General features: G+C 44.4%; 2 protein-coding genes across 3 annotated transcripts; one reads left to right on the plus strand and one right to left on the minus strand.

The window, feature by feature from the left end:
- Positions 1 to 997: 997 nt before the first annotated feature.
- Positions 998 to 8,323, minus strand: traip (TRAF-interacting protein). The gene is made up of 16 exons (XM_015959989.3): positions 8,184 to 8,323; positions 7,931 to 8,043; positions 7,784 to 7,841; positions 7,630 to 7,713; positions 7,522 to 7,561; positions 7,305 to 7,432; positions 6,084 to 6,178; positions 5,767 to 5,880; positions 5,036 to 5,123; positions 4,878 to 4,967; positions 4,716 to 4,804; positions 4,484 to 4,636; positions 4,320 to 4,356; positions 4,142 to 4,246; positions 4,009 to 4,059; positions 998 to 1,397 (listed from the first exon to the last, which is right to left on the minus strand). Exons 2-16 carry the CDS (start codon positions 8,026 to 8,028, stop codon positions 1,290 to 1,292), a joined length of 1,338 nt encoding a protein of 445 aa, XP_015815475.1. The 5' UTR covers positions 8,029 to 8,043; positions 8,184 to 8,323; the 3' UTR covers positions 998 to 1,289.
- On the plus strand, positions 7,749 to 25,940 carry mon1a (MON1 secretory trafficking family member A). 2 transcript variants are annotated; one of them, XM_054748043.2, is made up of 6 exons: positions 7,749 to 7,857; positions 20,716 to 20,867; positions 22,594 to 22,950; positions 23,037 to 23,802; positions 23,968 to 24,115; positions 25,604 to 25,940. In XM_054748043.2, the coding sequence occupies exons 2-6, from the start codon at positions 20,744 to 20,746 to the stop codon at positions 25,742 to 25,744; spliced, it is 1,536 nt and encodes a 511-aa protein (XP_054604018.1). In that variant the 5' UTR covers positions 7,749 to 7,857; positions 20,716 to 20,743; the 3' UTR covers positions 25,745 to 25,940. The 2 variants fall into 2 exon arrangements, with proteins under 2 accessions (XP_054604018.1, XP_015815472.1); XM_015959986.3 differs by lacking the exon at positions 7,749 to 7,857 and adding an exon at positions 20,266 to 20,403.
- The last annotated feature ends 1,826 nt before the right edge of the window (positions 25,941 to 27,766 follow it).

Genomic DNA, 27,766 nt, shown 5'->3' on the forward strand with positions numbered 1-27,766 from the left:
AGTGTCCCGTTCCATTTGGAGTCAAACGACAGCTTCAGGTCCACCCGCTGTAACCGATAGAACCGTGAATCCCGCTCTCTAGCAGAACATCTGACCTTTGACCCTAAAGAGGCCGTTCATGTTGATGTGGCTGAATTGAGACAAAAGGTGACTCCAGCTGTTGTTACAGCCGGGTTTTAGGTGTCAGCAGCTTTTAGCACAGAACCAGGTTGGTTTGGAAATGCTTTTCTCTCAACTATCATTTATGAACATTTGGTTTGAACTCAGCTCATCCTTGAGGCAGAAATCTAGTTGCTGCCCCCAAAAGGCGTGAAAACCAAAAGCAGCAGACGTCTGTTGGGAGGGAACTACTGCATCCAGCTCTGTAGGTGTCGGGGCAGACACACGGCTGAACCCTGGCTCCACAGGCACTGCATGGATTGTTATTTGCACACAGGAATTATTCCAAAGTGTTTATTTAATGTGTTTTTTTTCTTCTCTTCACACAGGAATGAGGTAGATTTACATCCATGGGAGGGTGTGACCCGTCTCAAAGCTTTAACGACTCTCGTACCGTTAGCTGTTGTTATGACACTAGCTGGTTCTTCATCGTGGCACAAACAGGATACTAGTGATTGTGAACAGGATGTTTATCCTCTACCTGGCACTTCTACTTTGCTATCATGGAAAACAATGCTTGGAATTTCCCCATATTGTTTAAATCTGCAGCGTTCTGTGGAAAGGTCATCCATGGGAATCTGATGGGTTGTGCCATGAGAAGTCCTCCATCAGAACTGTTTCATGTAACATTAAAATAAGTGACAAGCTCACTAGTGTACAGCTCAGGTGTCACCAGGGTTTTCTTGTGTTGTTTGAATATAAACGGGTTGCACGTCTCCTCCTAAAGCAGAAGAGAACAGATTCATGTGAGACGTGTTCGTGCTGCCCTCTGCAGGAGAGCACAGCTCAGTGACATCATAAAAGAAACCTGGAAATGTTTGTAGACCACACAGAGACATTTAAATTAAAAAAACACTTTAATATTTATAAAATCCCTACACTTTATTTACATGCAGGACATCTATAGGCTATACAAGCTACATATGGAGCACAGAGATCAGCTGTTAGTGATCATTTCCACACCAACAGGAGTATCAGCAGAATCTACCCAAACAAAAGTGTTTGTGGTCATCAAAAAAATAAATAAACCAGCATTTTGGTGTCTGTGAAACGGTTAAAAAAACAACAACTCAGAATTATATTGTTCTGCTTGGACTCGCTCCGAGCCACAGCAGCAGCATCTGCACAGGTTACTGGAGGAACCCGTCTAGAGTCAGGCTGCTGGACATCGTGTTGGGAGGTCGAGTCACCTTTTTCCTTCTGGTCTTCATCAGCGGGCGAATCTCTGATAAAGGAGACTGGAGGGAAAGACCTGGTTAAGGAAAGATGACCCTGGATATGCTCCATGTTATCTAAACAATATAAATATATACTTATAAACATCTGCCAGATTAAATAATCTGAGCAACTATAAATACAGTTATTGAACTAAAAAATGTTTCTTAGATTTGTAAAGGATAAAGTATGGCTGGAGGAAACTGGTCCTCAGCACTTCAATAGGTGTAAAACAAACAGAGCTGTCATTTCGACAGATTGTGTCTTCTTCAGATGTTTCTGAGATTATTTGCCACGTTTATCTTAAGTTTAGTGTAACTAAGCAAGCAAGTTTTGATAAATGAAGGTAAAGCAGATTTTTTTATGATCAACTTATAAGACTAAAAGCGGTCAGTAGCATTAAATACCTTTAAAAAACCAAACATCTGTCACTCATAACGAGACTATTACGTGGCCTGATAGGGACATGAGATTATTATTAGGACTCAGCAGCTGCACGGACACAGCCAGATGTGGAGCACTTAAAAATAACAAGTGATGCTTGTTTAGGCAACGCATCAGAATTAAATAATGAAGCGGTTAAATCAGAGTTGCTGCTTCAAGCTCCTCGGATAAAAAAAAAAACCCACAAACCTTCATGAGAGCAGCTAGAAGAGTCAAACACTTTAGCTTCACACTATGTAATAAATACAAAATACATTATGTCTGATTTCATATGTGAGATGGTATCATTTATTTAAAAAGAGGTTATTTTCTCAAATGTGACATTATTAGGATGTTTTAATGATTTACAGGCAGATTTTTAGGCATTAAAGAGACAATGTGTCATTTTTATCATTAATCTCGAAATATACATCAAAACGTTTAAAAAAAATGATGTCCAGTTGTTCAAAAATACTGGTGGCTTTGTAACATAGAACCATAAAAATCGAGTCTAAAGTAAACAGGATACGAGTATGACGTCTTTGGGGGATGCCATATTAGACGCCGTGTTTCCTTCTGGATGGTTCGGGGTCCTGCGTCTGTCGGTGACATCACACTACAAGATTGGCTGTACATTCGACTTACGGAAGTTACGTTACCACGTTCAAAAACATTTGGGTAGTAAGAAACGTGAATTTAATAACAAAACTGCTAAACTCTTTCCAAAACATGCGAAAGAACAGAATTGGGGAAAAAAGATGCAATTTATTGTGGCAGAGCGGTGTTGCCGTAGTATGATGACATCATCAGCAGGCGCAGGACCCCGAGCAGATCCGGTAACTACAGTGCCAGAAGATTAGCACCAGCATTCTACCTTCTTGACAGATCAGAGTCCGAGGAGTCGCGCCGAGGTCAAATGCTTTCTGCTCCACGGGCAACAACATTTACCGTAATGTTTTTTTAAACTAGCGACAGTCAGTATTATGGTTAATGGTGCGTTCGATTTGTCCTCGGAACTCAGAAATCCTGACTTCTGAGCAGGAAAAATCAAATGAAATACCCCCAAAGTTGGACTTCCCAGTTGGAAACTCGGAAGAATTTCAGAACTCGACATCCAAAATGGCAGCTCTAGTTTACAAAACACACATATAAGAGTTCCTTTAAAACCAATGTTGCATGTAGCGCTTGCTCCTCTGAGCTGAACATACTAAACGTTTAGTTTGCATGTTGAACGTACAGCTTAAAGCTGTTATTAAGAGGAATCTACAAACAATGGCCACTTGGGAGGTGTGCACCGCTATACTGCAATCCTAACTGACTAACTAACCTGATAAGTATGTACTGCCCCCTAGCGCCAGAAAACTACTCACTGACACTTTAGGAATTTAATATTCCAGTAAAATTATTTTTTTGTTTTTGAAAAAGCTTAAACACTTTCCAATTATCTACCAATTTACAACAAAGCCTTTTTAGATGAAGAAAAATAAAATTGAAAATATTTGTTTTAGTGCCTCATTGGTCTTGAGATCAAATGAAACCAGCAGCAGGTTGGATAAAAACAGATCAGCTTAGAAACGACTACGTCCATATGAGTTCCTATCATACTTATTATCATCAAATAAAAAGTCCAGATATACCTTTTATACAGGGATGCCTTCATTGTGCTTTTTGTTTGGTTAATTATTTTTATTTGCATGTGAGCTAAGTAATTAGTTTAAAATTACCAAATTTGGTTTATGTTTAAATACTAGTAGAAATACAGGTTAAACTGGGAAAATGAGAATTTGGTGCAAACATTTTTCGTCACTAATCCAACCTAAACGGTGAAACTAGACTCATAACATCCAGATATTTCACATTTACTTGTTATAACTGACGACGAAGGCTTACAGCTGATGAAAACCCCACATCCAAAACCTCAGACTATTAGAATATTTTGCAATGGTTAAATATTCTAAACTCAAAAGTGTCACACTGTGATCAGCTGGTGGATCCAGAACACCTGCAGAGGGTTGCTGAGCCTTTTTCTAGCAGTTTTATCTGTACAAATAAAAACAAAAAACTAAAGCTGATGTATTTAAATTAATTTCTCAAACCTGTTTTATTAAATATTAAAAGCATCCAGTTGAACTTCCATGTTCACGAGTAAACATCAGCTCAGACAGTTGAATCTGTCAGAACCAACAACACGCTAAAGGACGGAAAGGATACGGGCTGGATGAACTTGGTTCTTCCTCCTAACCCATCATAACCCGTCCGGACCTGAAATAACAAACAGCTTAAATGCAGGTAAACGACAGTATTCTCCAGCTCGGCGGCTGGGAGATGGCTGGTTTGTACGTACGACTCCAGCCTTCCTCTGAGGGTCCAACATGCTGCCTAAAGTCTTCTTCCTGAACAGGAGAGAGTTCCTAAAGGCAGGAATGCTGACGGGCTCCTGCCCTGGAGCCTTAGAGCAAAAACAGAATAAACTCAGAGGAAAAATCAGCAAACACAGAAACTGTTGTGACTGGAAGACTCACCGATGGACACGTCCCACTCTGCTTAGAGACAGGAGACCTAAAAAAAATGCATTTGTTCAAAAATTGCTTGCTTTACCAGAGTATTTAACCACGTTCTGAGGAAGGGACGTGTTATGGACACGACTCCATCTTTCTAGGACTGGAAACATTTTAACCCAACGTACGCGGGGGGGTCGAGGCGCATCTTCTTGGGCGGGACAGGCGTTGACCTACTGGTCACGTGGCCAGGAGTGGTTATGTCATAGGTCAGGTTAAGGTCAAGCTCCTCATCAGCTGAGTGGTAGAGACGAGGGGGCTTCAGCTCCAGCGGAGCCGGGCTGCGGTGTGAACAAAGACACGTCACCATCTAACAGCTGAGCAAAGCCGGGGACATTTGGGACAGACTGCTGGACACACCTTTCAAACACAAGTCGACTGAGGGCTTCGTTGGTGCGCGTTGGCGTGCTCAAGGTCTTCTGAAGGAACTCCACCTTTTTCTTGAGACTCTGTGGACAAAGTAAGAGAAGCGAGTCCAAACCTGTTCTGATAAAAGTCCGACATGCTTGTTTGAGTCCTCACAGAGATCTCTTTGTCAGCGTTGCTCAGATCCTTCTGAAGAGAGTTCTTCTCCTCTTTGGTCTGATTCACCTCCATCGCTGCTTTCTGCAGCTACAGTAAAAAACACACTGGAGTTAAAGTTCAAAGGGTGTGTGTGTGTGTGTGTGTGGGGAGGTTACCTTGGTGTTTGAGGACAGGACTTCTCTCTTCAGTTTCTCACACATCTCGTTGGAAGACTTGAGGTTCACTTTCAGGTTATCGTACTCTCTGTAACACGACGAGGAATATGAAATATACATCAGTCTCCCTACAACTGTGATTTTTACACATCGATTTAATGTTCAGTGTAAAAAAGTACAGTTCAATCAAATGCATCAAAAATAAAAACCATAACAATTACTTATTTCATGCGAGAATTACTCTGGTTAGTTGGGATGCTGCCCCCGCGACCCGGATAAGCGGAGGAAGACGACGACGACGATTACTCTGGTTAGTTACATTCCCTCAGCCCGAATTACCACCTAAGATTCAGGTGTTCTGGTGTCTGCTGGTTTTTACTAATTCCACTTTTAAAGTATTGTTGGAAATGCAATAACACAGGTTACTAAGCCAATCTTCTATAAATCACTTAGCGTGTACATGTTAACTACTTCACTACATTTCTGGATCATTCTGCACCTAACTTAGAAGTAACTGACTAAGCAGTTAAAACTGATTTAAAATAAATAAAAGCAGATTAAATCACTTTAATTAAGCTGGAGCTTCTACTTAATGAACAGCTCCAGATTCAGCATCTGGATTTCAGATGAATGATCCTTTCCTTCAAATCTGTCCAAAGACTGGGGTTTATGCAAAGAAACACACACACACACACACACACACACACACACCAACGCTGTGACGCCCTTACTTTTTGAGGGATATGCAGTAGATGGAAAGCTGCTCCACAGACGCCGGGCTGACGCCCATGTCCGTGACCATGGACTCCACCTCGTCTCTCTGACCCTGTAACAACACGTCCAGTCTGGGGACAAAAACCATCACATTAAGGGGATGAAACTTTTTTCACAAATTTTGCCAAGAAAATTTACTTTTACTAAACAGAAACCTTTATAAAATCATGTAACATGTTTATCGTCTATATTTATGGAAAATATTTCACCCATGTAAGTATTTATACATGGATCTGGTTAGACCTAGACGTGTACTTATTTGACCCACAAATACCTTTCAAAGGTTTGGATTTTGGTCCTGAGTCTTCGAACCTCGTCCTTTGCAGCCTGAACGTCACTCTGTTGTGTCTCTAAATATGCCATCTGCTTCTGTGATCGTTTGAAACACGAGTTTACTCACAGTCAGTCAATCAGTCAAACTTTATTTATATAGCACTTAATCATGCAATACATGCAACTCAAAGTGCTTAACAAATTAAAAAGGCCCCACACACCCACATTCCCTCCCAACGCCAGAATTTTACACACACCCACATTCCCTCCCAACGCCAGAATTTTAAAAACAGTCTGACAATAAAAACCCCTTCACAACACTCATCCTCTGGCACGCACACACACACACACACATGCAGACGCACACACACACACATGCAGACGCACACACACACACATGCCCCCACATGGAAAAAACACGATTGGCTGAGATCAGATGAGCCAAAATCAGCTAAGATAAGGATAAGGAAACGCCATCAGGGGAGCCATCTGCCCAGACAGCAGCAGATCCACAGCAGCAGCCGAGGCACTGACACAGGGCGCCCAGGGCAGGGAGGGCAGAGACCCCCACCTCCACCCAGGCACACCTGGAAAGCACCCAGGGCGCTACAGCCAACCACCGCCCCCGGGGCAGAGGGCTCCCACAGAGGAAACACTGGAAAAGGTTAAAATCTAAAATAATAAGAGCTAAAATGAGAATTGTAGTATAACAAGTTATATAGATATTAAAATAATGCTAATCATTACTCTATGGGAAAAAAGTGTGCTCCCGCCTCCTGGTCTTCGTCAGGACACGAGCTGCTGAGTTTTGTAATAGTTGTAAGCCTGAAATCCTCATTTTTGGGAAGACCAGAAAGCAGGGCATTACAGTAGTCTATTCTACTGGTGATAAAAGCATCAGCATCTCCGTGTTGGCCCGAGAGAGAATGGGGCGGACTCTGGCGATGTTCTTTAGATGATAAAAACCTATTTTGGTGATATTTTTAATATGATGGATTAAAGTCAGGTTCTTCACTTGTGAAGATGGATTAAGAGACAGTGATTGTAACTTTGGTAAAAGCTTCTCTCTCTGGGCCTCAGGACCGGTAACTAAAACTTCAGTTTTGCCCTGGTTGAGCTGGAGAAAGTTTCCTGCCATCCAGGATTTGATGTCAAAAATGCAATAAAAAAGTTAGAGTTGCAGTTAAGAGTTTTTGGAGATCACATTTTTAACTCTGCTTACCTTAAGTGCTGTGCACAGCATCTCTTTGTCCATGATCTCCTTTCGAACACTGTCCAGGTCTCTCCTTTGCTTGTCCACAGTGTCCTTTAACCCATCTATTGCTTTCTGTTTGTCCTGCCAGTCTCGCTCTAAAAGTTCATCAAAGAGACAGACAGGTTAACAAGTATTACTAACCTATCACAATCCAACGCAACCACTACAGGATCTGGGTTTTCACCTTTCGAACTCATAAGTGCCCTCATCCGATCAACCTCATTCTGGGGAAATAAACAAATATAAACCAGATGTTTTTGACTGTCCGGTGTCCACTCAGAGTCTTTACTACCTGCAGGCTCTCTGGGTCAGCTGAGCCCTCCTCCTCACCCCCAATGTCAAAGAAAAGCTTGTTGATGATGTGTCTGGTGCTGACCTGTAAAGGGAGCACAAGCACTTGAGCTTAAAGAAAGGTTCCGGCTTTTGGCTGCTGCTGGGACTGTTACCTGCTTCCTGCACTGTGGACATGTTTTTGTGGGGGCTGTCTGGAACCACTGGAGAAGACTGCACGAGCGCGTGGGTAAGATAAATAATTACAAAGCACATTTCATTGTAGGAATTTCTGTTAAAATCTGAAATTAAAACCAAGTTACCACTCGTAGTGGAAAGTGTGTCCGCAGTGAATGGCAGCAACATCTCTACAGTGATCAAAGAAATCCGAACAGATTGTGCAATAAGCTCGTATAGGCATCGTTTACGAGTCAACCTGTAACAAAACACAAGAGAACGTCATCAAAACAAAAAGGATCTCCTGTCTGCGTGTTTGTGTCCTTTCATAACGCTGCACAGCTAAAGCAGCAACCTAGCTAACAAAATAACACGCCACTTTACGGCCATCGTGCTTACCAAAGGAAGACGCTAGAGCTACATTACAACACAGACTAATGTAATAACATCAATCATCCCTGCTTTTATCTGTAAGGTTTTATTTAAACCAACTAAAGTCTCGATCATGAGGCAAAGCCTTGTTAGCTAACACAAGCAACATGCTAACGCAATCGAATCGTCTTTCTTCCCCGCTGGACGTTCAAACACAAGCTCCTCCCCTTACGCTGCGTTCACTGCCCCCCTGACTAGGTCGAAAACTCGATTAATTTCCTGTTGTTAAAAGATAACCGCTCTTGCAGTCATACGGCTTCTTACCTTATTACTTTATGTTATTAGGATTACTTTACGTTTAAAATATTACAAAATGAACGTGAACGCATTTCAATAATTTACAGTTTATGAGGATTTGCAAGAACTATGAAATTGACTAGCTTTTTCCACACAATTCTACTAACAGGTTGCTGGAGAATTTGTGTCTGTCTTTTTTCTCAGATGTTGCATACATTTTTTAGCCTTGCATCTCAAGTAATTTATGTAATATTTATTATTATTATTATTATTGTTATTATTATTATTATTATTACGTCAGTGGAAGATCCCGCCTTTCTCGCCTCTGATTGGTTAGAAATGCTCTACTGCGATGGGCTATTAGCAGCAAACCGTCTTCCTTCGCTAAGTGCAGACTGTCTTTTATTTATTTATTCATTTATTTATTTTCTTTATTGAAAGATTCGCACAATCCAGATTATGTACAATTCAGAGAACAATTCTTGGATACCGTGCACTTCTTGTACAAACAGTAAGGTAGAACATAGTCAACAACAACAAAATAAGAATAGCAAAAAATACATATACAAAAACTAAATAAGTAAGTGCAGACTGTCCTGCATGGCCGTTTCTTCCCATGTGCAACCAATGCTGTTGCAAAGGGGCCCCAAGCCACTAGGGGCCCTCAAAGCTGCTGCGGTTGTGTCGATGGTGACAAAAAATGGCTTTCAAACTTTACCGTAACTCTTCAACAGTTTGTGCAATCAACAGATTCTGAAAGCTGAGACTATGTACTTTCTAGTGGTATACAATACATTATGGTAATGTTACGCAAGTCCCTGCCCGAGAACCAGGAAATAAACTGACTTCCATACACCGTGCGCGTGATTTGGATTTCTGAGGGAGGAGTCCAAGATGGCGGACTGAGCAGAAGTCTTTTTGCAGGCTCCTTGAAACTAATCTGTTTTTAGCCAAACTGTTGCCACATAGTTGTAGTAGCCCACTTTTTTTGATCTTTAACTTCTCCACAACTGAACCCATTATTTCCTGTTTTGGTTTTTGTGGCGAGGGTGTGAGCTATCCCTGGGTTTTTGGCTCACTTTGTGCAACCGCACATGACAGATCACAACTATAATCTTCTGGCCCTCTGCGAGGCATGTGACAATGACGACGTGATTGAAGAAATTGAGATTAACGAGGATTCTTCTAAACACTGCCACTCCTAAAGAGCAAAAGGTTAACTGGAATCATACTCCCGTCAAAAACAAGAACGCGAAGAAAATGAAGGCGAGTAATGCCGCAATGGGAGATGACAACACAGCCTCCACCATTTTGCAAGCTATCCAAGAGCTTAACACAAAGATGGATAACCAAACTGAACTCATAAAAAACATCGAAAAACGTATCGAGATCATCGTTACCGCAATAAAAACCAACTCCGAAGCCATTAAAGAGCTACAATCCTCAGTTAAGTACCTCCAAGACGAGAACGCTAAACTCAAAGCCTCCTGTGAAGAACAAGCACGTTATAAACAGTGTTGGAACCTGATTGTTACTAGCTTACCTGAAAAAGAGGAGGAGAACGTTCGAGAAGTCATCATTGGAATTGTTACAAAGATTATTCTGATGTCGGTGGATCGGCTGTGGGCTGCGGTGGATACAGTGCATCGGCTGGGAAGAAGAGAGAGCGCTGCAACCTCCAACGATCTCCCAAGAGCAATCGTCATACAGTTTGCAATGCGCACGATCCGTGACGAGGTCTGGAAGAAGTCCAAGGATGCGAGGGTCTGCCGGGATCTTCACATCAACTTTAGGGAGGACTATTCCAACAGACTCGCTCAGAGGAAGCTGTGGCTGATTGTCTAGGAGGCTCAGAGCAGGGGAAAACGAGCCTACTTGAGGGAAGGCTATGCACTGGTGGACAACAAGAGAGTGGACCCTGAATAGTTTACCCTTCCTGAACTTCGTCTTCCACGGGTATGTTTGAGACCGTCCTAGGGCTACTGCACGTTGACGTTATTGTTTTCTGTCTAGGTGTTTTTCTCTCTTTCCTGCACATTCTGTTATCCATTGTGCATTTACTATACCTTTTCAACATATGCTTTCTCTTCTATCATCGAACACTAGGGGTATCAAAGATAATGTTAAACGAAAGGCTATATTTCTGTTTTGTAAAGAACAAAAGGCTACTTGTTTTTTTTTCTACAAGAAACGCACTCTGCGAAAGAGGATGAAAGACTCTGGAAACTCCAATGGGGTGACTCTATGTTCTTCAGTCATGGTTCCTCTCGTTCTGCAGGCACGAGGATTTTGTTCCACAGATTTCCTAGTACCTTTTTGGATCACCTAAGTGACAGTAACCTACACTGGCAAATGGTGGTGACTGAACTTGAGGGAGTTACGTTTATTCTTGTTTGTATATATGGGTTTAACAACAGAGCTATTAACAAAATTCTGTTTACTGACCTGTGTGATAACGTAATTACCTGGAAGGCAAAATTTTTTGACAGATTTGGTAATCTTAGGTGGTGATATGAATGTGGTTCCGGATAATTCGGTTGATCGTCTTCCCCCTAGGGGACAATCTCATCTATTTGACGACATTTTTGTAAATGTAACCTCCAGAACTAATTTATTGGACTGTTGGAGACTCAAGAATTCGCATGCTAGAAAATATACATGGTTTAATGCTTCGAATAATGGACAATGTTCGCTTTTGGATTATTGGTTAATTCCCTACAGCTTGTTAAACAAAGTTTTAAAATGTGAAATTGATATTGCACCGCTAACTGATCACTGCTCCATTTTTTAACCCTTTCCCTACGGGCTGACAAACCCCCTTCAGTCTCCAATTGGAAATTCAATAGTAACCTTCTTCGTAACCCTGTATTGTGTGAAACAATCAAGAATTTTATTACAGATTTGTCTTCTCTTGATCTTTCTCCGCTGAATAAATGGGAATGGTTTAAATTGAATGTTAGGAAAATTGCAATTGACAATGGCAAACTGTTATCTAGGCACTCTAAAGATAAACAATTTCAACTCATTAATAATATAAACAGACTATATTCAATTCCAATGCTCTCGCGCGACGAGAAATTACAGTTATAAACCTACAAAGGTTAATTAGATAATCTCTTCTTAGAAAAGGCACATGGAGCCTTTATCCATTCGAGGGCTCGTTGGATTGAAGAGGGGGAAAAAACTCTTCATATTTCTTTAACCTTGAGAAGCAGAGACAGATGAGGAAAAAATATCTAGATTAAATATTATTTGGCATATTACTGAAGATGATTCTTTAATAAGTCACACAATCAAGAACTTCTTCCAAAACCTATACTCTTCACATTTTTCAGAACTTAATTGTTCACATTTCTTCAACAAGATAGATGGCGACATTGACAAGATTGATTTAGACTTCAAACTAACCCTAGAAGATGATTTAACAATAGAAGAATCAGATAAAACTATTCTATTAATGGCTAAAGGGAAATCGCCAGGTCTCGATGGTTTAACTGTGGAGTTTTATACCTTTTTTTGGAAAGATATACGAACTATGCTATTTGATGCCTTTCGGGAATGCATCTCAAATAAAAACCTTTCACCCACAATGAAATGGGGGCTTATAACTCTTATTCCAAAAAGCAATAAAGATCCCCTGATTTTAGTCAATTGGCGTCCTATTACGTTGTTGTGCAATGATTATAAACTACTGGCTCTAGTCTATGTTAATCGACTTAATACTGGCCTAGATAAAGTTATTAATGAGTGTCAAACTGTCAGGATCTAGGGTGAGTCTGCACATTCTGATAATCAGCCTCAAGTCGTTGCAGGTGGGCGGCTCCGGAGAGTGGCCAGCTGCTGTGCTTTTTTCCCCATCACCTGCCAGCATTTATAAGGAGCTGGAGATCACTTCACCTCTCAGGAAGATTACTCAACTTGGGAAACTCTGCCACTATAGTCACACCCTGCCACAGTTACAGATTATCCTACAGACCAACCTCAGCCAACCTCAGCCATACTCTGGATCCATGTTCTGCAGATCTCCCTCCTCCAGGACCTAACCGCTCTCCCCCGCTCACCACCATGGATTACGTCTCAGGACCACCAATACCTCCGCCGCAGCTCACCCCAGCCCTGCCTACTCCTCCCATGCGCCTAAGCCAGCTCTCTACAACCCTCCCCCCTGAAGCGGTGCTCAGCGCCTTGGCTACTCACCATCATGTCTGTGGTGCACCCTTAGTTTCCTTATAATAATAAAGTTGTGTTTTATTTCTCCTACCTCCGTCTCGGTATCATTCTGCATGTCTTGGGTCAGGAAACTCCCCTCAGTCATGACACAATTTGCCTTTTTAAAAGAAAAAAATATTCATAATGATATAAGATTGATTTTAGATATGCTGGATTATAATCAATTTATTGATAAAGAGGGACTGATTGTATTTTTAGACTTCTATAAGACATTCGATTCTTTAGAACACAAATTTATATTGGAAACCCTGAAACGATTGGGCTTTGGTCCTAAATTTTGTGACATAATCCGTATGTTTTATTCTGACATTACTAGTGCTGTTTCCCTAGGACGTGACATGACTTCTAACTTTCCAATGTCCAAGGGTATAAGGCACGGATGTCCGATCTCTCCAAAACTTTTCATTTTGGCTGCGCAGATGCTTTCCCAGTTGCTTATTCGTGATTCTATTCTAAAAGGTATACATGTTCTAGGTAGAGAACTTAAAATTAGTCAATTCGCAGACGACACAGCTGCTTTTCTCCACGATAGGTCCATTGTTAATCTTATCGAGATGTTCTCAAATGCTTCAGGTCTGCTTCTCAATATTAAAAAATGTGATATTCTTCCCATTCACTCGTGTACTGAGCACTTAATTGAAAATATTGAAGCGAAACACGAGGTTAAATACCTGGGAATTACTATTTCCAAAAATATGGTGTTAAGAGAAGAAGTTAATATTGCTCATTGATTGGCTGATCTTAAAAAGTCTTTAAGTTACCATTTAACTCGTGATCGCACCATATTTGGTCATTCATTATTATCTAAAGCTGAGGGGGTTTCTCAACTAATTTACCCATGTCAATCCTTGTTTACCTCTGGTCGGAATATTAAGAAAGCGAATTCAATTTCGTTTCAATTTTTATGGAGGAACAAAAGTCATTACCTGGAAAGATCTCAGCTTGTTAAAGAATACTGTAAAAGAGGGATTAAAGCTTTAGACTTTGAAGCACTTATTGGTTCCTTCAGAATTAAATGGTTGAAAAACTTCTTAACGGATGCGGATTTAGTTTGGTTTCATATCCCCAGAGCTGTCTTCAACAAAATCGGAGGTCTTTACCTTTTAATTAAATGTGACTTTGAAATATCCAAGATTCCACTTAAGATATCTAAATTCCACAGCCAAGTCTTATTGTTTTGGTAGATGGCATTTACCCACAATTTCACCCCCCCCCCCCCCCCCCCACCACCACCACCACTCTATTCTTTGGAATAATAGATCTATACTCATTAATTGAAAATCCTTTTAAAAAATGATTGGATGAGTAAGGGCATCCTATTTGTTTCAGACCTATTGGACATGAATGGTACCTTACTTAACTTTCAAGACTTTTCTGGAAAATATGCCATTGAGTGCTCTCTCAACACTTTTCTAAAAGTTCGAAATGCCATCCCTGAAGTATTGACCCTTCTAATTCAAAACACGATACAATTCTCTCACTCTGTACTTTCTATTCCTACTTTAAGAATTGGAGATTTCTCTCTTATTGACAAAAAATGTAATAATTCCTTTCTTTCTAAGTTTTTTTAAATACAGACTTTATGGTGATCAGCACTGTAGACCACCCACAGTTGATCCTATTATACTTGACCTGGCTTTTTCCGAATATTTAAAATGGCCTATTTCTCCTAAAGTTGAGGAACCCCACTTTAAAATTTGTCATAAAATTTATTCTGTGGCTAGGTTTTTACATACATGTTTTAAATTTGACCTAACTAGCTGCGTTTTTTGTGATGATCCCGTCCTTAATAATCTGTGCACAGGAAGCGTACCGATGCTGTAGTAAAACAAAAGGTATAATAATTTATTATTAATAAAACCTTGTTGCAGCACTAAAGCAGAAAAATTAGATTTTGCAATAAATATTTTAAATATTAAAATTTGAATTGTTTTAGAGCCCTTTTATTGGCAGAATCTGATATTAATTTAGTTCTTACAAAAAATGGGTCCCAGCGTGGTTTGTGTGGCGTTGCCATAGTGTGATCCCCTGTCCTCTTTTTTGGAAATGGAAATATGGTCACCCTATATTAAACAAACTGTCCACCCGGGCTTTTGCGCTGCACAGAGATGCTTCGCTGCCTATGACTCTGAACGTCAGTTGAGAGTCAGTCTCATGCAGACTGACCAATGAAGAGAGGGCCTCAAGTTAAGACCCTCTCCTCATTGGTCAGTCCACACGAGGTGGGTCAAAGGTTACCCTGAGCGGGTTACGTGATGCCAGGCATTCAAGTATTGAGTATATTTACTGCATATTACAGTAAAATATTCTGTATGTGACCATATTATGGCGATCCTTGGGGCGTGATGATGGGGCCCTTGAATATTGTTGCCCAGGGTACAACAAAGTGTTAATCTGGCCCTGCTTGTGTCACGTTATGGAGGATGGTTCAGACCCAAAATGCAGATACCCAGGATGACACGAGGCAGGAGTAGATAGAAAAATTCTTTTATTTTAGGATGAACCCAAAACGAACATAAAAACCAAAAGGGGCAGGAAGCCAAAGTCCAAAAATGCAGGGGATGATCAGGAGATCCAAAAACACTAAAGGAACGAGCAGGACTGACAGAATAAGTCACACTGACAGCAACAATGGACCGACAAGAACAATGAGACAAGGAGAGGCTTTATACACTGGGGCTGGAGTGATAGGAGACGAGGAGCAGGTGTGCGGGGAACTGGCACAGGTGAAAGCACTAATGAGGAGAGGAGCAGAGCAGGACACCAGACCTGACTGGGAAGGACACACACACACACACACACACACACACACACACACACACACACACACACACACACACACACACACACACACACACACACACACACACACACACACACACACACACACACACCGAGCTGGGGACAAAAAGGCTGGAGCTACAAGAGAAGACACATAAATGAGACGCAGACAAAGGACACATGAGGGCGCTTGTGAGACCCAAAATGGGAACCTAGAGGAAGGAGAACACATGAGGGAAGACACAGACGCAGACCATGACAGTACCCCCCCACCCCCCCCCACCCACACACACACACACACACACACATGGGGCGGATACCAGACGCCCAACATGAACAAACAACAACAAGCACAAGACAAGACAACACAGGGCACGAGAAAACCAGAGGGAGGGAGAGGAGGGAACGAACAAAACACAACCCAAAAAGGGTGGGCGAGGAGGGAACAGGAGACCCCGGGAGGCCGGTGACAGGGGACCAGGAGGCGGGGCCAGGGAAGCCTAGGGGACTGGCGACAGGGGACCAGGAAGCGGGACCAGGGAAGCCTAGGGAACCGGCGACGGGGAACCAGAAGGCGGGACCAGGGAAGTCTCGGGAGCCGGTGACGAGGGACAAGGAGGCGGGACCAGGGAAGTCTTGGGGGCCGGCGCCGGGGAACCAGGAGGCGGGACCAGGGAAGTCTAGGGGGGCAGCGACGGGGAACCAGGAGGCGGGACCAGGGAAGTCTAGGAGGCCGGCGACGGGGAACCAGGAGGCGGCAATAGGAAACCCTGGGGATCGGGGGCTTTGGAGGAGGAGGATGAGGAAGGGACCTCAGCAGACGAGGAAGGGTCTCTGGAGGCAGGGACTGAGACTGGAACTCTGGAGACAAGGACTGAGATTGGAGCACTTGGGACTCGAGAGACTGGAACACAGGGGACACTTGAGACTGGGACACTTGAGACTGGAACCCCGGGCACTCTTGAGACTGGAACACTTGAGACTGGGACACTTGAGACTGGGACACTTGAGACTGGGACACTTGAGACTGGGACACTTGAGACTGGGACACTTGAGACTGGGACACAGGGCACTCTTGAGACTGGAACCCCGGGCACTCTTGAGACTGGAACACTTGAGACTGGGACACTTGAGACTGGGACACTTGAGACTGGGACACAGGGCACTCTTGAGACTGGAACACTTGAGACTGGGACACTTGAGACTGGGACACTTGAGACTCTTGAGACGGGGACGTCAAGACTTGAGACAGGGATGTCAAGACTTGAGACGGGGATGTCAAGACTTGAGATGGGGAGATGTCTACTTCAGAGCTGGAGACATCTACTTCAGAGCTGGAGACATCTACTTCAGAGCTGGAGACACCTACTTCAGAGCTGGAGACACCTACTTCTGTCGACTTCGAGACGGGAGGCATCGACTTCTGGCCCGGGGGCGTCGACCCTTGGCCTGGAGGCGTCAACCCTTGGCTCGGAGGCGTCGACCCCTGGCTTGGAGGCGTCGACCCCTAGCTCGGAGGTGTCGACCCCTGGCTCGGAGGACGAGTCGCGTCCTTCGGGACCACCGCCGAGACAGGAAGCGATGCGTCCTCCGGGACCACCGCTGGAACGGGACACGGTGCGATCTCCGGGACCACCGCCGGAACAGGATGCGATGTGCCCTCCGGGACCACCGCCGGATGCGGCGAAGGAAGGTGGAGCTCAGACTTGGACTGCAGAACCGTGGCCTCTGGGATGAGGAGGAGATTGGGCTGAACTGTAGGTGATGCTCTGACCCCAGAAGATCTGACGGCGGCTGCAGCGTCGTCGACGTGGGGGGTCTTGGGTCAACGGAGGTGTGGAGATGGCAGAAACAGAAGATGAGGAGGAATAACAACCCACCAGGGATGAATAGGCAGCGTTGTCAGGATCGGGTGAGGTGATTTGGCCTATCAGAGGTGCTGAGACGGTGCCAACTGGTTCAGGGGAGAAGGAGACGAAGCTGGTTCTAATTGGTCAGAGACAGGGACGTGTGGCACTTGGAAGATGCTGAGAGGGCGGCTCTTATAACAGCGCCTGCTGACAGATTGTGATCCACTGCAAAGGAGGGAGCTTGTGGGCTGCTGCAAGCGTCCCGCAGACCATCTGCAAAATCCCAATGATCCAACTTCTCTAAGGGATATTGCTTGAGGTAACGGCTGGCCCATTGCAGGGCTCTTCTCCTTAGGTGGAGCACCGTCTTAATAATCCGTTCTGTGTCCAACATGTCCGGGACACAAAACCTCACCAAGTCCAAGATAAAAGTCCGACAGGAGGCTGGGTCACCATAAAAATCATACATACGGGTAATCCGCTGGGTCCTGGAGGGTCGGTCCATTCTGTCACGTTATGGAGGATGGTTCGGACCCTAAATGCAGATACCCAGGATGACACGAGGCAGGAGTAGATAAAGAAAATTCCTTTTATTTTACCCCGGGTTTCCACAGGAGCCGTCAGCAGCACATTACTGCAGCAGCACGTCTTGCTCGCGTAAGCTGCTGCTTGGCCCTTCCCACGAGACGCGAAGCAGCTGTCACCGACAGAGCACGAAGTCACACGAGTGACTTCGTCAGTAAACACAACAACAAGCAGGAGAAAATTACAACATGGTTTGTGTTTTATGTTCTGTCCATTTTATAATCGCCAATACGGACCTGAAAAACAAAGGACACCGCTAGCTAGGTGATAACTTCTCACGGGGCCGCACAGTTAGTAACCTTTTTTAAAAGAAAAGCAACCGGAAAGCAGTAGGTTCTTTATTCTGAAAATCTTGGGAGCTTCTCTCCATTTCCGCGTCCGATTTCCTGTCTTTCCTTCCCCAAAAATGTCGAACTTGACCCGTTTCAGAGGCGTTGCGCGTAGAAAATAGAACCGGCGCGTAAAGGCCGCGACATGCTGCTCCTGAGACGCGGCCGACTCGCGCTGCTGACGGCTCCAGTGGAAAAGGTTCTGTTGACCACAGCGGTTCCTATCAGCAGCTATGACGTGCTGCTGCAGTAATGTGCTGCTGACGGCTCCTGTGGAAAGCCGGGGTTCGGATGAACCCAAAACGAACATAAAAACCAAAAGGGGCAGGAAGCCAAAGTCCAAAAATGCAGGGGATGATCAGGAGATCCAAAAACACTAAAGGAACGAGCAGGACTGACAGAATAAGTCACACTGACAGCAACAATGGACCGACAAGAACAATGAGACAAGGAGAGGCTTTATACACTGGGGCTGGAGTGATAGGAGACGAGGAGCAGGTGTGCGGGGAACTGGCACAGGTGAAAGCACTAATGAGGAGAGGAGCAGAGCAGGACACCAGACCTGACTGGGAAGGACACACACACACACACACACACACACACACACACACACACACCAATTAAAATAATGCTGATAGCGTGGACTAGAAGACAGGTGATGGTTTACGTATTTAAATGATGATCAGGCTGCTGTAAAATAATCTCCATCCACATCCAGACAGAATTATCCTCTATTCTTTCTCTATTTGCTCTGCTCTTGTCTGGGCTGATCAACTGATGGTGCGCGAGGCGCGCCTAACTAGCGGCTGATGCACATTTTACGCATTTGGAAAGGTGGGCTGGATACTTTGCTTTTACTGGAAGATGGTCCACTTAACGCATGGGTGTAGACTACATATTAATGACAAATGAATGAAAATTAAATTGTGAGTTTTTACTTCATATTTTATAAATACAAAGGACGGGGGAACACATTTATGACGTCTTTTTAAATGAAATTTTCTAGCGCGACCTGCCTGCTTCACAAGCGTGACGCGTCAACCCGGTCTCACAGTAAGACCGGGTTGGACCTATTCAGGTTTACGCAGACAATCTTTACATTTAGAATTGGCATACAGGTGTAAAATTAATGCAGTAAAATATGAAGCATTTTATTTAAATATCCATTCATTATTTTACAAGCACAGAGAGCCGCATCAGATGGATGGAGGAGCCGCGGGTTGCCGACCCCTGTGCTAGCCTACTTTATTGTCCCCAGCAATTTTTAAACCCCACTCAAGTGTATGGTTATTGTCCCCAGCAATTCTGAAAACAAACTGACGCCCTTGCGCCTATGTAAAGTATAAAAACGTTTTCAAAAAACGAAAACATGTTTAAAATGAGAAACAAAATTGTGATTAAAAAAAGAAATGTAAGGAAAGGGAGAGAGAAAATGAAGAAAAAGGGGAATCAGTGGCTCATAGAAAGGCGGAATAAGAGCAGAATAAGGAAAGGGTAGTGATGTCATAAAAACCAGCTTAAACAGGTGACTTTTTGAAGGAGACCACTGAGTCCACTGATCTCAGGTTCAGGGGGAGAGCGTTCCAGTGTCTGGAACACACGTTGGAGGTTTTCCAGGTTCTTTAGTAAAATAAATGGAGAGTGGGATGTTGCAAAACAGGACACAGTGGTTATTATAGCGCTAAGTTCACATTTTAAGATCTGCCTGCAAACATACAACAAACCCGGCCTGCAGCGAGGGAAGACGGTTTCCTCTTACATGAATTAGCCAATCGTAGGAGAGCCCTTCCAGCCTATCAGAGGCGAGAAAGGCGGGACCTTCCTTGGACATCGATTCCAAAGTCCTTTTATTAACAGGGTTTCATGAATGCACCAGGAGAATAAAAACAGATGAACAATAAATGCAACCAAACACTAACAATTTACTAATCTATTACTCAGATTACTTTTTAAAATCTTTACGTTTTACCGGGGCAGTTTAACCATGCTTTTTAAGACAGACTGGGGCCAAATCTTTAGTAAGTTTTCTGAAAGAGAACTTCATATCCCACAATGCCTACTTCCGTAACCTACTAGCATTTTTTACAGAAGTGTTTAGTTTTTGCTAGCTGCTACAGGTGTCACACACGAGTCAGTAGTACTCGTGTTAAATGCAGATAACCGTGAAAATGAAAGGTAAATATGTTTAAATTGTAATGAGATGTTTTGGTGTGGAAACTAGCTAACCTACCGCTGATATTCTGCTGAAGTTAGCTAACAAAACACAAAGTTCAGCTTTAGCTCTCGACACGTACGTCTGAGAAGGACATCAAACAAGCTTTTCTGTTTGAATAAAGGATGCGAGGAGTTACTGAAGCATCTCTGGGGTTCTAGTTCTCCAGCAGCTGCTGGTTCTGGAGCTCAAACCCATTCAAAAAGGATTTGCTGTTTGTGTTTTGGACGCCTCTTCATTAGTACAAGCTGCTACCTGTCTGTCTGTGCTGCCAGGTGTGCGTCTCTGCCACTTCTAGCAGCGATGGATGGAGAGACCGCCACGGGGACTGAGTCGTGGGAGGACTGCATGCTCGCTCCTGTGGACCGGCTCCGTTTAGAGAGGGCGGACAGCCCCACACCGGGTCTGGTGGAGGGAACCGAACCAGGTGGGCTGGACTCCTTCAGTCCCGTTTACTGCATGTTTTAACGTAGAGCTTTAGAAGGTAAACCTCCACACAAGTGGGTTTCCATATGAATCTGATCCTCATCCACTAATGTGATCTCTGCAGTCTGAAATATCACAGTTAGCCACAATCAGCAGGGTTTTATCTCCATTTATCTCATTTCAAAGACTGCAGGTCAGTCTGGATTAGATGGAGCCTCCCAACACACCCCCAGCTGTTGATGACGCCACTGTCCGTAGATAAGATACCGAACCTGTTAGAAGAGTACAAAACAACAGCCGGCCACCTCTTTCATACAGAAAAGCACAATTACACGTTTCAGTTGTGTGAAATGCTGATTTTTAAAGACACAGTTTAGCGGGGAACTTGCACTGTTTGCTGTGAAAGGGCATGATCATGCACATCCTGTGCGCACAAACAAATGCAGAACATGACAGTTGAGCTGTTTTCACACTCACACACACACACACACACACCACACATATGTGAGGAGACGTGGGTCTGAGTTTGACTGCAGCACGTGGTCATGTGTTCTTCTGACACCTGGAAATCCTACACACACACACACACACACACACACACACACACACACACACACACACACACACACACACACACACACACACACACACACACACATCCTAACTTTAGCGGTTTAGGAGTTAAACTTTCAGATGTGATGATCTTTTTCTGAAGACAGTTTATTTTGTGCTCTTTACAATCAGACTTCTTTTGGATGAAAACAAAACGGAGCATGAGTAAAAATCAGGATAAAGTTCTTATTTACAGGCTGATCCGACGTATCCCTGAACTTCTTCATGTGTTAACAGTGGTGCTGGTTCAATTCCAGCTCAGAGCATTCTGCTGTTGTGTCCATGAGCAAGTCACTTACCCATGTAGGTGGTGCACAGAGGGGCTGATGGTGCACATGTAGTTCATCAGCAGAGTGAGTGAATGATGCCTTCTTTGTAAAGCGCTTTGGGTGCCTTGAAAAGCTCCATAAGATACAAATCCATTATTGTTGTTATTGTTGTTATGAGTTCTGTGTGTTTTGTAAACATTACCTCAGACAGAAGTGGGCTTGTTTTTGTATCAGACTGATGAACCGAGTCTAGAATCTTTAACAACTCTGCTAACGGATGTGAACGGAGCCATTCAGTGTTTTAGCTGCACCTGTTGAAGCATTTGCTGCCAACCATGAAACGTCTACCTGAGACGAACTGCTCCAGCTGTCTCGGAGCTGAAGGGAGGTGCCTCCACGCTGCAGGTCTGGGCTCATGGAGAAGGTTTTTGGTTTAATCTCGGCCGTTTTTGGGTGCTTTAAGCTGATCGTTTGGGCTCGTGATCTGTTAGAGGACTCAGGAACTGAAATTGACGCTGATATTTGTGACTGGGTGTTTTTTTTCCCCTCCAGGATACCCTTGGATGTTTTTATACACCAAACAATTCAAGGTTCCTCATTCCAGATGTAGCTAAGCTGCCCCCAAACACAACCAGGCCTCCTCCATGTTTCTCTGTTGTGTTCTTGTTGTGATCAGAAGGTGACTTTGGAGTTCAGCCTGAATAGTTTAGGATATCTTCTGTGGCTGTTTTTCTATCACCGGTTCCATCAACCTGGCGTCGTGTTCCTGCTTAAAGCCAAAGCATGATGGGAAGAGAGTATTTCCACCTGCTGCCAGTGAGATTTTGTCCTTCTGCACCCACGCAGGTGCTGGTCAGAGGAGTGCTATGTTTGTCCAAGCACAGTCCTTCGAAGATCTGACTTCTGAGGCAGAAGAAGAGGCGCAGAGATCAGCTGCAGAGGAAAACCCAGAAGGACCAGATGAAGGGGAGTACAAGGTGCAGAACCACGACTTTTCATCAGACAGCAGGACAAAGGAGGAGGATGTGTCCAGTGAGGCGTGGCGGAGTCATAAAAAGCACGTGTTTGTGTTGAGCGAGGCTGGAAAGCCTATCTACACCCGCTACGGCACGGAGGAGGCTCTGTCCAGCACCATGGGGGTGATGATGGCCCTGGTGTCCTTCGTAGAGGCTGAGAAGAACATCATCCGCTCCATCCATGCAGGTCAGCGCTCACCGCGGCAGCCACCAGTTTCAAACTAATATAAAATGTACAATTAGTCAAACTTTTTCTAATGTTTGTTATTTCAGATGGTTGTAAGGTGGTGTTCCTCACCAAGAGTCCTCTGGTTCTGGTGGGCGTGTCTCGGACCTCTCAGTCAGACAAGGAGCTGCTGCGAGAGCTTCAGTACATCTACTACCAGATCGTCAGCCTGCTCACGCTCACCCAGCTCAACCACATCTTCCAGAACAAGCAGAACTACGACCTGCGCCGCCTGCTGGCCGGCTCCGAGTACCTCACCGACAACCTGCTGCACCGCCTGGAGCGAGACCCCGGCCTGCTGCTCAGCGCCGTCACCTGTCTGCCTCTGGCCAGCTGCTCCAGGGACGCGGTGTCGTCCAGCCTGCAGGCCGCCAAAGCCAAGAACCTGGTCTTCTCCATCCTGCTGGCCGGAGACCGGCTGGTCACTCTAATCAGGAAAAAGGACCAGTTCCTCCACCACATAGACTTACACCTGGTCTTGAACCTCGTCGGCTCATCTTCCAGCTTCCGGGAGGGCGAGGGCTGGACCCCCATCTGCCTGCCAAAGTTCAACACATCTGGGTTTTTCCACGCTCACATTTCTTACCTGGAGCCTGCGTCTGAGCTCTGCCTCATCCTGGTCTCCACCGACAGAGAGGACTTCTTTAACATGTCTGACTGTAAGCAGCGCTTCTTGGAGAGGCTGAGTAAGCGCTGCGCCTACCAGAGCCTGAAGGAGGCGCTTAAGTGTCCAACCTACCCGGTGTCGCAGGTCGGCATCCCAGACCTCAGACACTTCCTGTACAAGTCAAAGAGCTCAGGGCTGTACACCAGGTGTGTCCTCCTTTAAAGTTCATACGTCCATCAGAAAGCCAGCTGGATGACTAAATGTCCCTCAGTTATTTCCACTTCAGAGCTGGAGCTGGTGAAATGCAACACGCCAGGCCAGGTTTCTTTGTTTTTGTGAAGTTTTCAAACCTGCTGTTCTCCTCCCTCCAGTCCCGAGTTCCCTGATGTGTACCGGTCTGGACAAGAGCAGGAGCGGCTGATGGGGCTGTACCAGGACCTCCACAGCTGTTTGCACCATCCAACCAGACCCCTGCGCTCCTTCTACCGGTGCGGAGAAACTGAGAACCTGCTGGCTTGGGTAACTGCTTCAACACAGACATTCATACTTCGTGTTCGTAAGAGAAAAAGCATCCCGATGTTGATGCTTAGATCCTGGAGACCCCCCCCCCCCCCAACTAGACCAAGTTGCGTTTGAGCATCGACATCCGACTGTGCGACTGACCCATCGCAGGTCCTGCTGTGATGTCAGACGCCATGTTCTAATCCAGTGTGTAGGGCACCCGACACGCAGCATCCACGGTTCTAGTCCGTAGTCTTAGTCGCTGGGGGAGCAGACCATGAAGGGTTGATTCTATTTAGTTGTTTTCTGAAATGGATTGGCTATTTTTTGCATTGGTCAACATTATACCGCACCACAGTCATCAATATCTGGTCCTAGCTTTAATGGTAACCAGTGTGATGGAGACATGGTTCATCTCTCATCTGAAAACACACCTAACTGATCCAAACATGGTCTCTGACTGTAATGGTATTATTAGACCTCCCATCTATCGTGGCCTGAACTCCGTAGCCTGACTTAGATAACGTGTGGCGTAATGAAACAGCCAGAGCTCCAGTCTTTGGGAAGTTGTTGGGCAACATGGAGAAAATCCAGTAGGGATTAAAACTGAACCAGCTGCCATAATGGGGGGTTGCTTTCCATGAGTAATGTCCAGGTAGGTTCATAATAACAATGTGATCCTGAAAGAGAAGAAAAAACTCTCGTTTCTAAAGTTCAGGACATTTAAACGCTGTTTCTCTCATCTTCGTCGTACTGTAAATAAACGTAAGGAGTACAAAGTAAATAAAGGCGTGAAAAGATGTGAACAAGACAACAGCGTTTAAGAGGATTCAAAGGGTAAAAATAATAGGAGCTGGGTTTTTTACCCACGCCCTCCGAGGGGCTTTGGGAGAGCAGCTGTAAAATGTGCCAAAAACAAACCAAGCAGTTCATTCCTACATGTACCTGTCCTCAGGAACGACCACGGCATCTGCTGAACGTGAGTTCTGGTCTTTCTTATTAGTTCATGAGCTCACGTCTCGGCCCTGAGCAAGATTCTCCCTCTTTTGCTTTTTAACAGTAAAATCTGAGTAGAAAACAAAAAGGTGTCCATGTCTGAATCTGAGTTCTACGTGTCAGACATCATCATATCATTCTGATTCAGTGTTGAGATGAATTAGGAGCAGGTTAATTAAAACATGTCAACAAATGGTGATTAAAAGTGATATTTTCAGTTATTAAACGTTGACGTATTTCTGTAACGGTGTTTCTACGGGAAAGGACAGCAGGCGTGTACAGGATGCAGAGCTGACTCAACAATGCTGCCTAGCAACACCAGATGCTTTCATTCTCAGCTCCAGACTAACATTTGCAGAAACGTAACTGCTTTGGTTTTGTCTTGACGACCAAGGAGAGAGGGTTTAATTGTTGGGCAGCTTTTTGTGTCCGTCTGTGGGACCCGAGTCGTCCTGCATGCTGAAATCCAGCCTTTTCTTTGTGTTTCTTCATCTTTTCCATCTCCTCCAGGTGACGAGCGGCTTTGAGCTCTACCTCTGCTTCAGTCCGCTGGCCTCCAAGGCCTCAGCCGTCGCTGCTGTCAACAAACTTCTGAAGTGGATCAGGAAGGAAGAAGATCGTCTTTTCATCTTGAGCCCACTCACGTACTGAGTCCTCGCCGACCTCCTGACCTCGGATAGAGCACCAATCATCTCGCTGTAGACATGACGATTGTCAGAGCTATGCATTTCTGATTCTAGTGTAACAAAACCGGGTTTGTGATTGAACAGGATGAACTAAAGCAGTATTTTAGCTGGTGAGTTTTAGACCTTTTATTTTGAAAAGCAGCATCAATGTGGTTCTCAACAGCATTTTGACTGTAACAGAGCTGCCACTCCTCTCACAAAGGTAAAGTTGCTGTTTGCCTTTTTTTAATGCTTTCAACTCTTTTTAGAAATGTCAAAAAAAGAAAAAAAATCCAGAAACTCGGCGTAGCGGCTTTTCAGAGCAGCTGCCTTCCTGTTGAGCATTCATGTTTCTGAAGACCACGATCACTTTGCCTCCAGGCTTCCCTCCATGATCAGCATGTTCATTTTTTATCTTACTTTTACAGCAGAGAGGCTGCGCAGTGGCGCAGTGGTTAGAGCGGTGGCCTTGCAGCAAGAAGGTCCTGGGTTCGATTCCCGGCCTGGGATCTTTCTGCATGGAGTTTGCATGTTCTCCATGTGCATGCGTGGGTTCTCTCCGGGTACTCCGGCTTCCTCCCACAGTCCAAAAACATGACTGTTAGGTTAATTGGTCTGTCCATATTGTCCTTAGGTGTGTGTGCGTGAGTGTGTGTGCATGATTGTTTGTCCTGTGTGTCTCTGTGTTGCACTGCGATGGACTGGCTCTCTGTCCAGGGTGTACCCCGCCTAATTGCCCGTTGACCGCTGGAGATAGGCACCAGCTCCCCCCCGTGACCCCACATGGACAAGCGGGTTCAGAAGATGGATGGATGGATTTACAGCAGAATCACTCAAGCTGTTCATTCTGTCTGTTTTCATGCTTTCCTGTTTGCTGCTCTAGTGGACAGGAAGCCTTTCTGCACGTGTCAAAATCTGCAGGTTTGAGTGTTTCTCTGGGTTTGTCTGCGTAATCTCTTCCTGGCTCCTGCTTCTGTAGCTCATCATGACTTTTATTGTGTAAAGACATGAACAGAATTTCAAAATAACAGTCTGGTAATAAACAGCTTAGAGAGCAAACGCTGTCGTCTGACTCATCCTTTATGCTCTGAACATTTAAATATTTATATCCATATTTTACACATTTAAATCATACGAAATGAAGGTGATTGAATTTTTTTTTGAAAAAGGTTAAATAAATGAATGAACATTGAAATACTTCTATTTAAAATTAAAAGTTAAATCTAAATAGTCTTAACGTGTTTGGAAAGTTCATTTAAATAGAAAACTCATTTTATCATTTTCAGATGACGAACTGCAGACTTCATGCTGATGCTTTCATGGGCTTCCAGTTGTAAGACGTTCAAAATGAACAGCCATGTTATCTGCCTCATTAAAGCCTTAAAATGCATTTAAATCTAAATGTTGAGATCTTAATTTTGGCATCTAAATGTGAATGTAATATCAGAGTAAAGGGGAGGCAGCCTACCAACAAAACACGGAAACGAGCTCTAACGTTCATTTTAGTCAAGCTGCTGGATGTAGATTTAATTGTGTTTAAATATTCAGATTTTATGGTAAATATTATGATTTGAAGCAAAGTTGTAATTGGAGTGGAATGTTGGAATGTCACCTCTGGTGGGGGAGGAGTCTGAGTTGGTGTGTGAGGTTGAGAGGTTCCGACTAGATATAGTCGGATTCACCTCAACGCACGGCTCTGGCTCTGGAAACAGTTTCCTTGAGAGGGGTTGGACTTTCTACCACTCTGGAGTTGCTCCCACTGAGAGGCACCGAGCAGGGGTGGGCATACTAGTTGCCCCCATCTTGGTGCCTGTACTTTGGGGTTTACCCCAGTGAATAGGAGGGTAGCCTCCCCCCGCCTTTGTGTGGGGGGACGGGTTCTGACTGTGGTCTGTGCTTATGCACCAAACTACAGTTCAGACTATCCACCCTTTTTGGAGACCTTGGAGGGGGTGCTGGAAAGCGATCCTTCCGGTGACTCCCTCGTTCTGCTGGGGGACTTTAACCC

This window comes from Nothobranchius furzeri, chromosome 3, assembly GCF_043380555.1.
Source record: "Nothobranchius furzeri strain GRZ-AD chromosome 3, NfurGRZ-RIMD1, whole genome shotgun sequence".
Lineage (NCBI taxonomy): Eukaryota > Metazoa > Chordata > Actinopteri > Cyprinodontiformes > Nothobranchiidae > Nothobranchius > Nothobranchius furzeri.

Coding starts and splice junctions, on each gene's coding strand:
- traip (XM_015959989.3), bottom strand. CDS start 8,028: ATGCCTATACGAGCTTATTGCACAATCTGTTCGGATTTCTTTGATCAC. Junction 7,842..7,930: donor CACACTTTCCACTACGAGTG/GTAACTTGGTTT, acceptor GCGCTCGTGCAG/TCTTCTCCAGTGGTTCCAGA. Junction 6,179..7,304: donor TGCTGTGCACAGCACTTAAG/GTAAGCAGAGTT, acceptor AAACGATCACAG/AAGCAGATGGCATATTTAGA.
- mon1a (XM_054748043.2), top strand. CDS start 20,744: ATGGATGGAGAGACCGCCACGGGGACTGAGTCGTGGGAGGACTGCATG. Junction 20,868..22,593: donor GGTGGAGGGAACCGAACCAG/GTGGGCTGGACT, acceptor GCACCCACGCAG/GTGCTGGTCAGAGGAGTGCT. Junction 23,803..23,967: donor AGCTCAGGGCTGTACACCAG/GTGTGTCCTCCT, acceptor TCCTCCCTCCAG/TCCCGAGTTCCCTGATGTGT.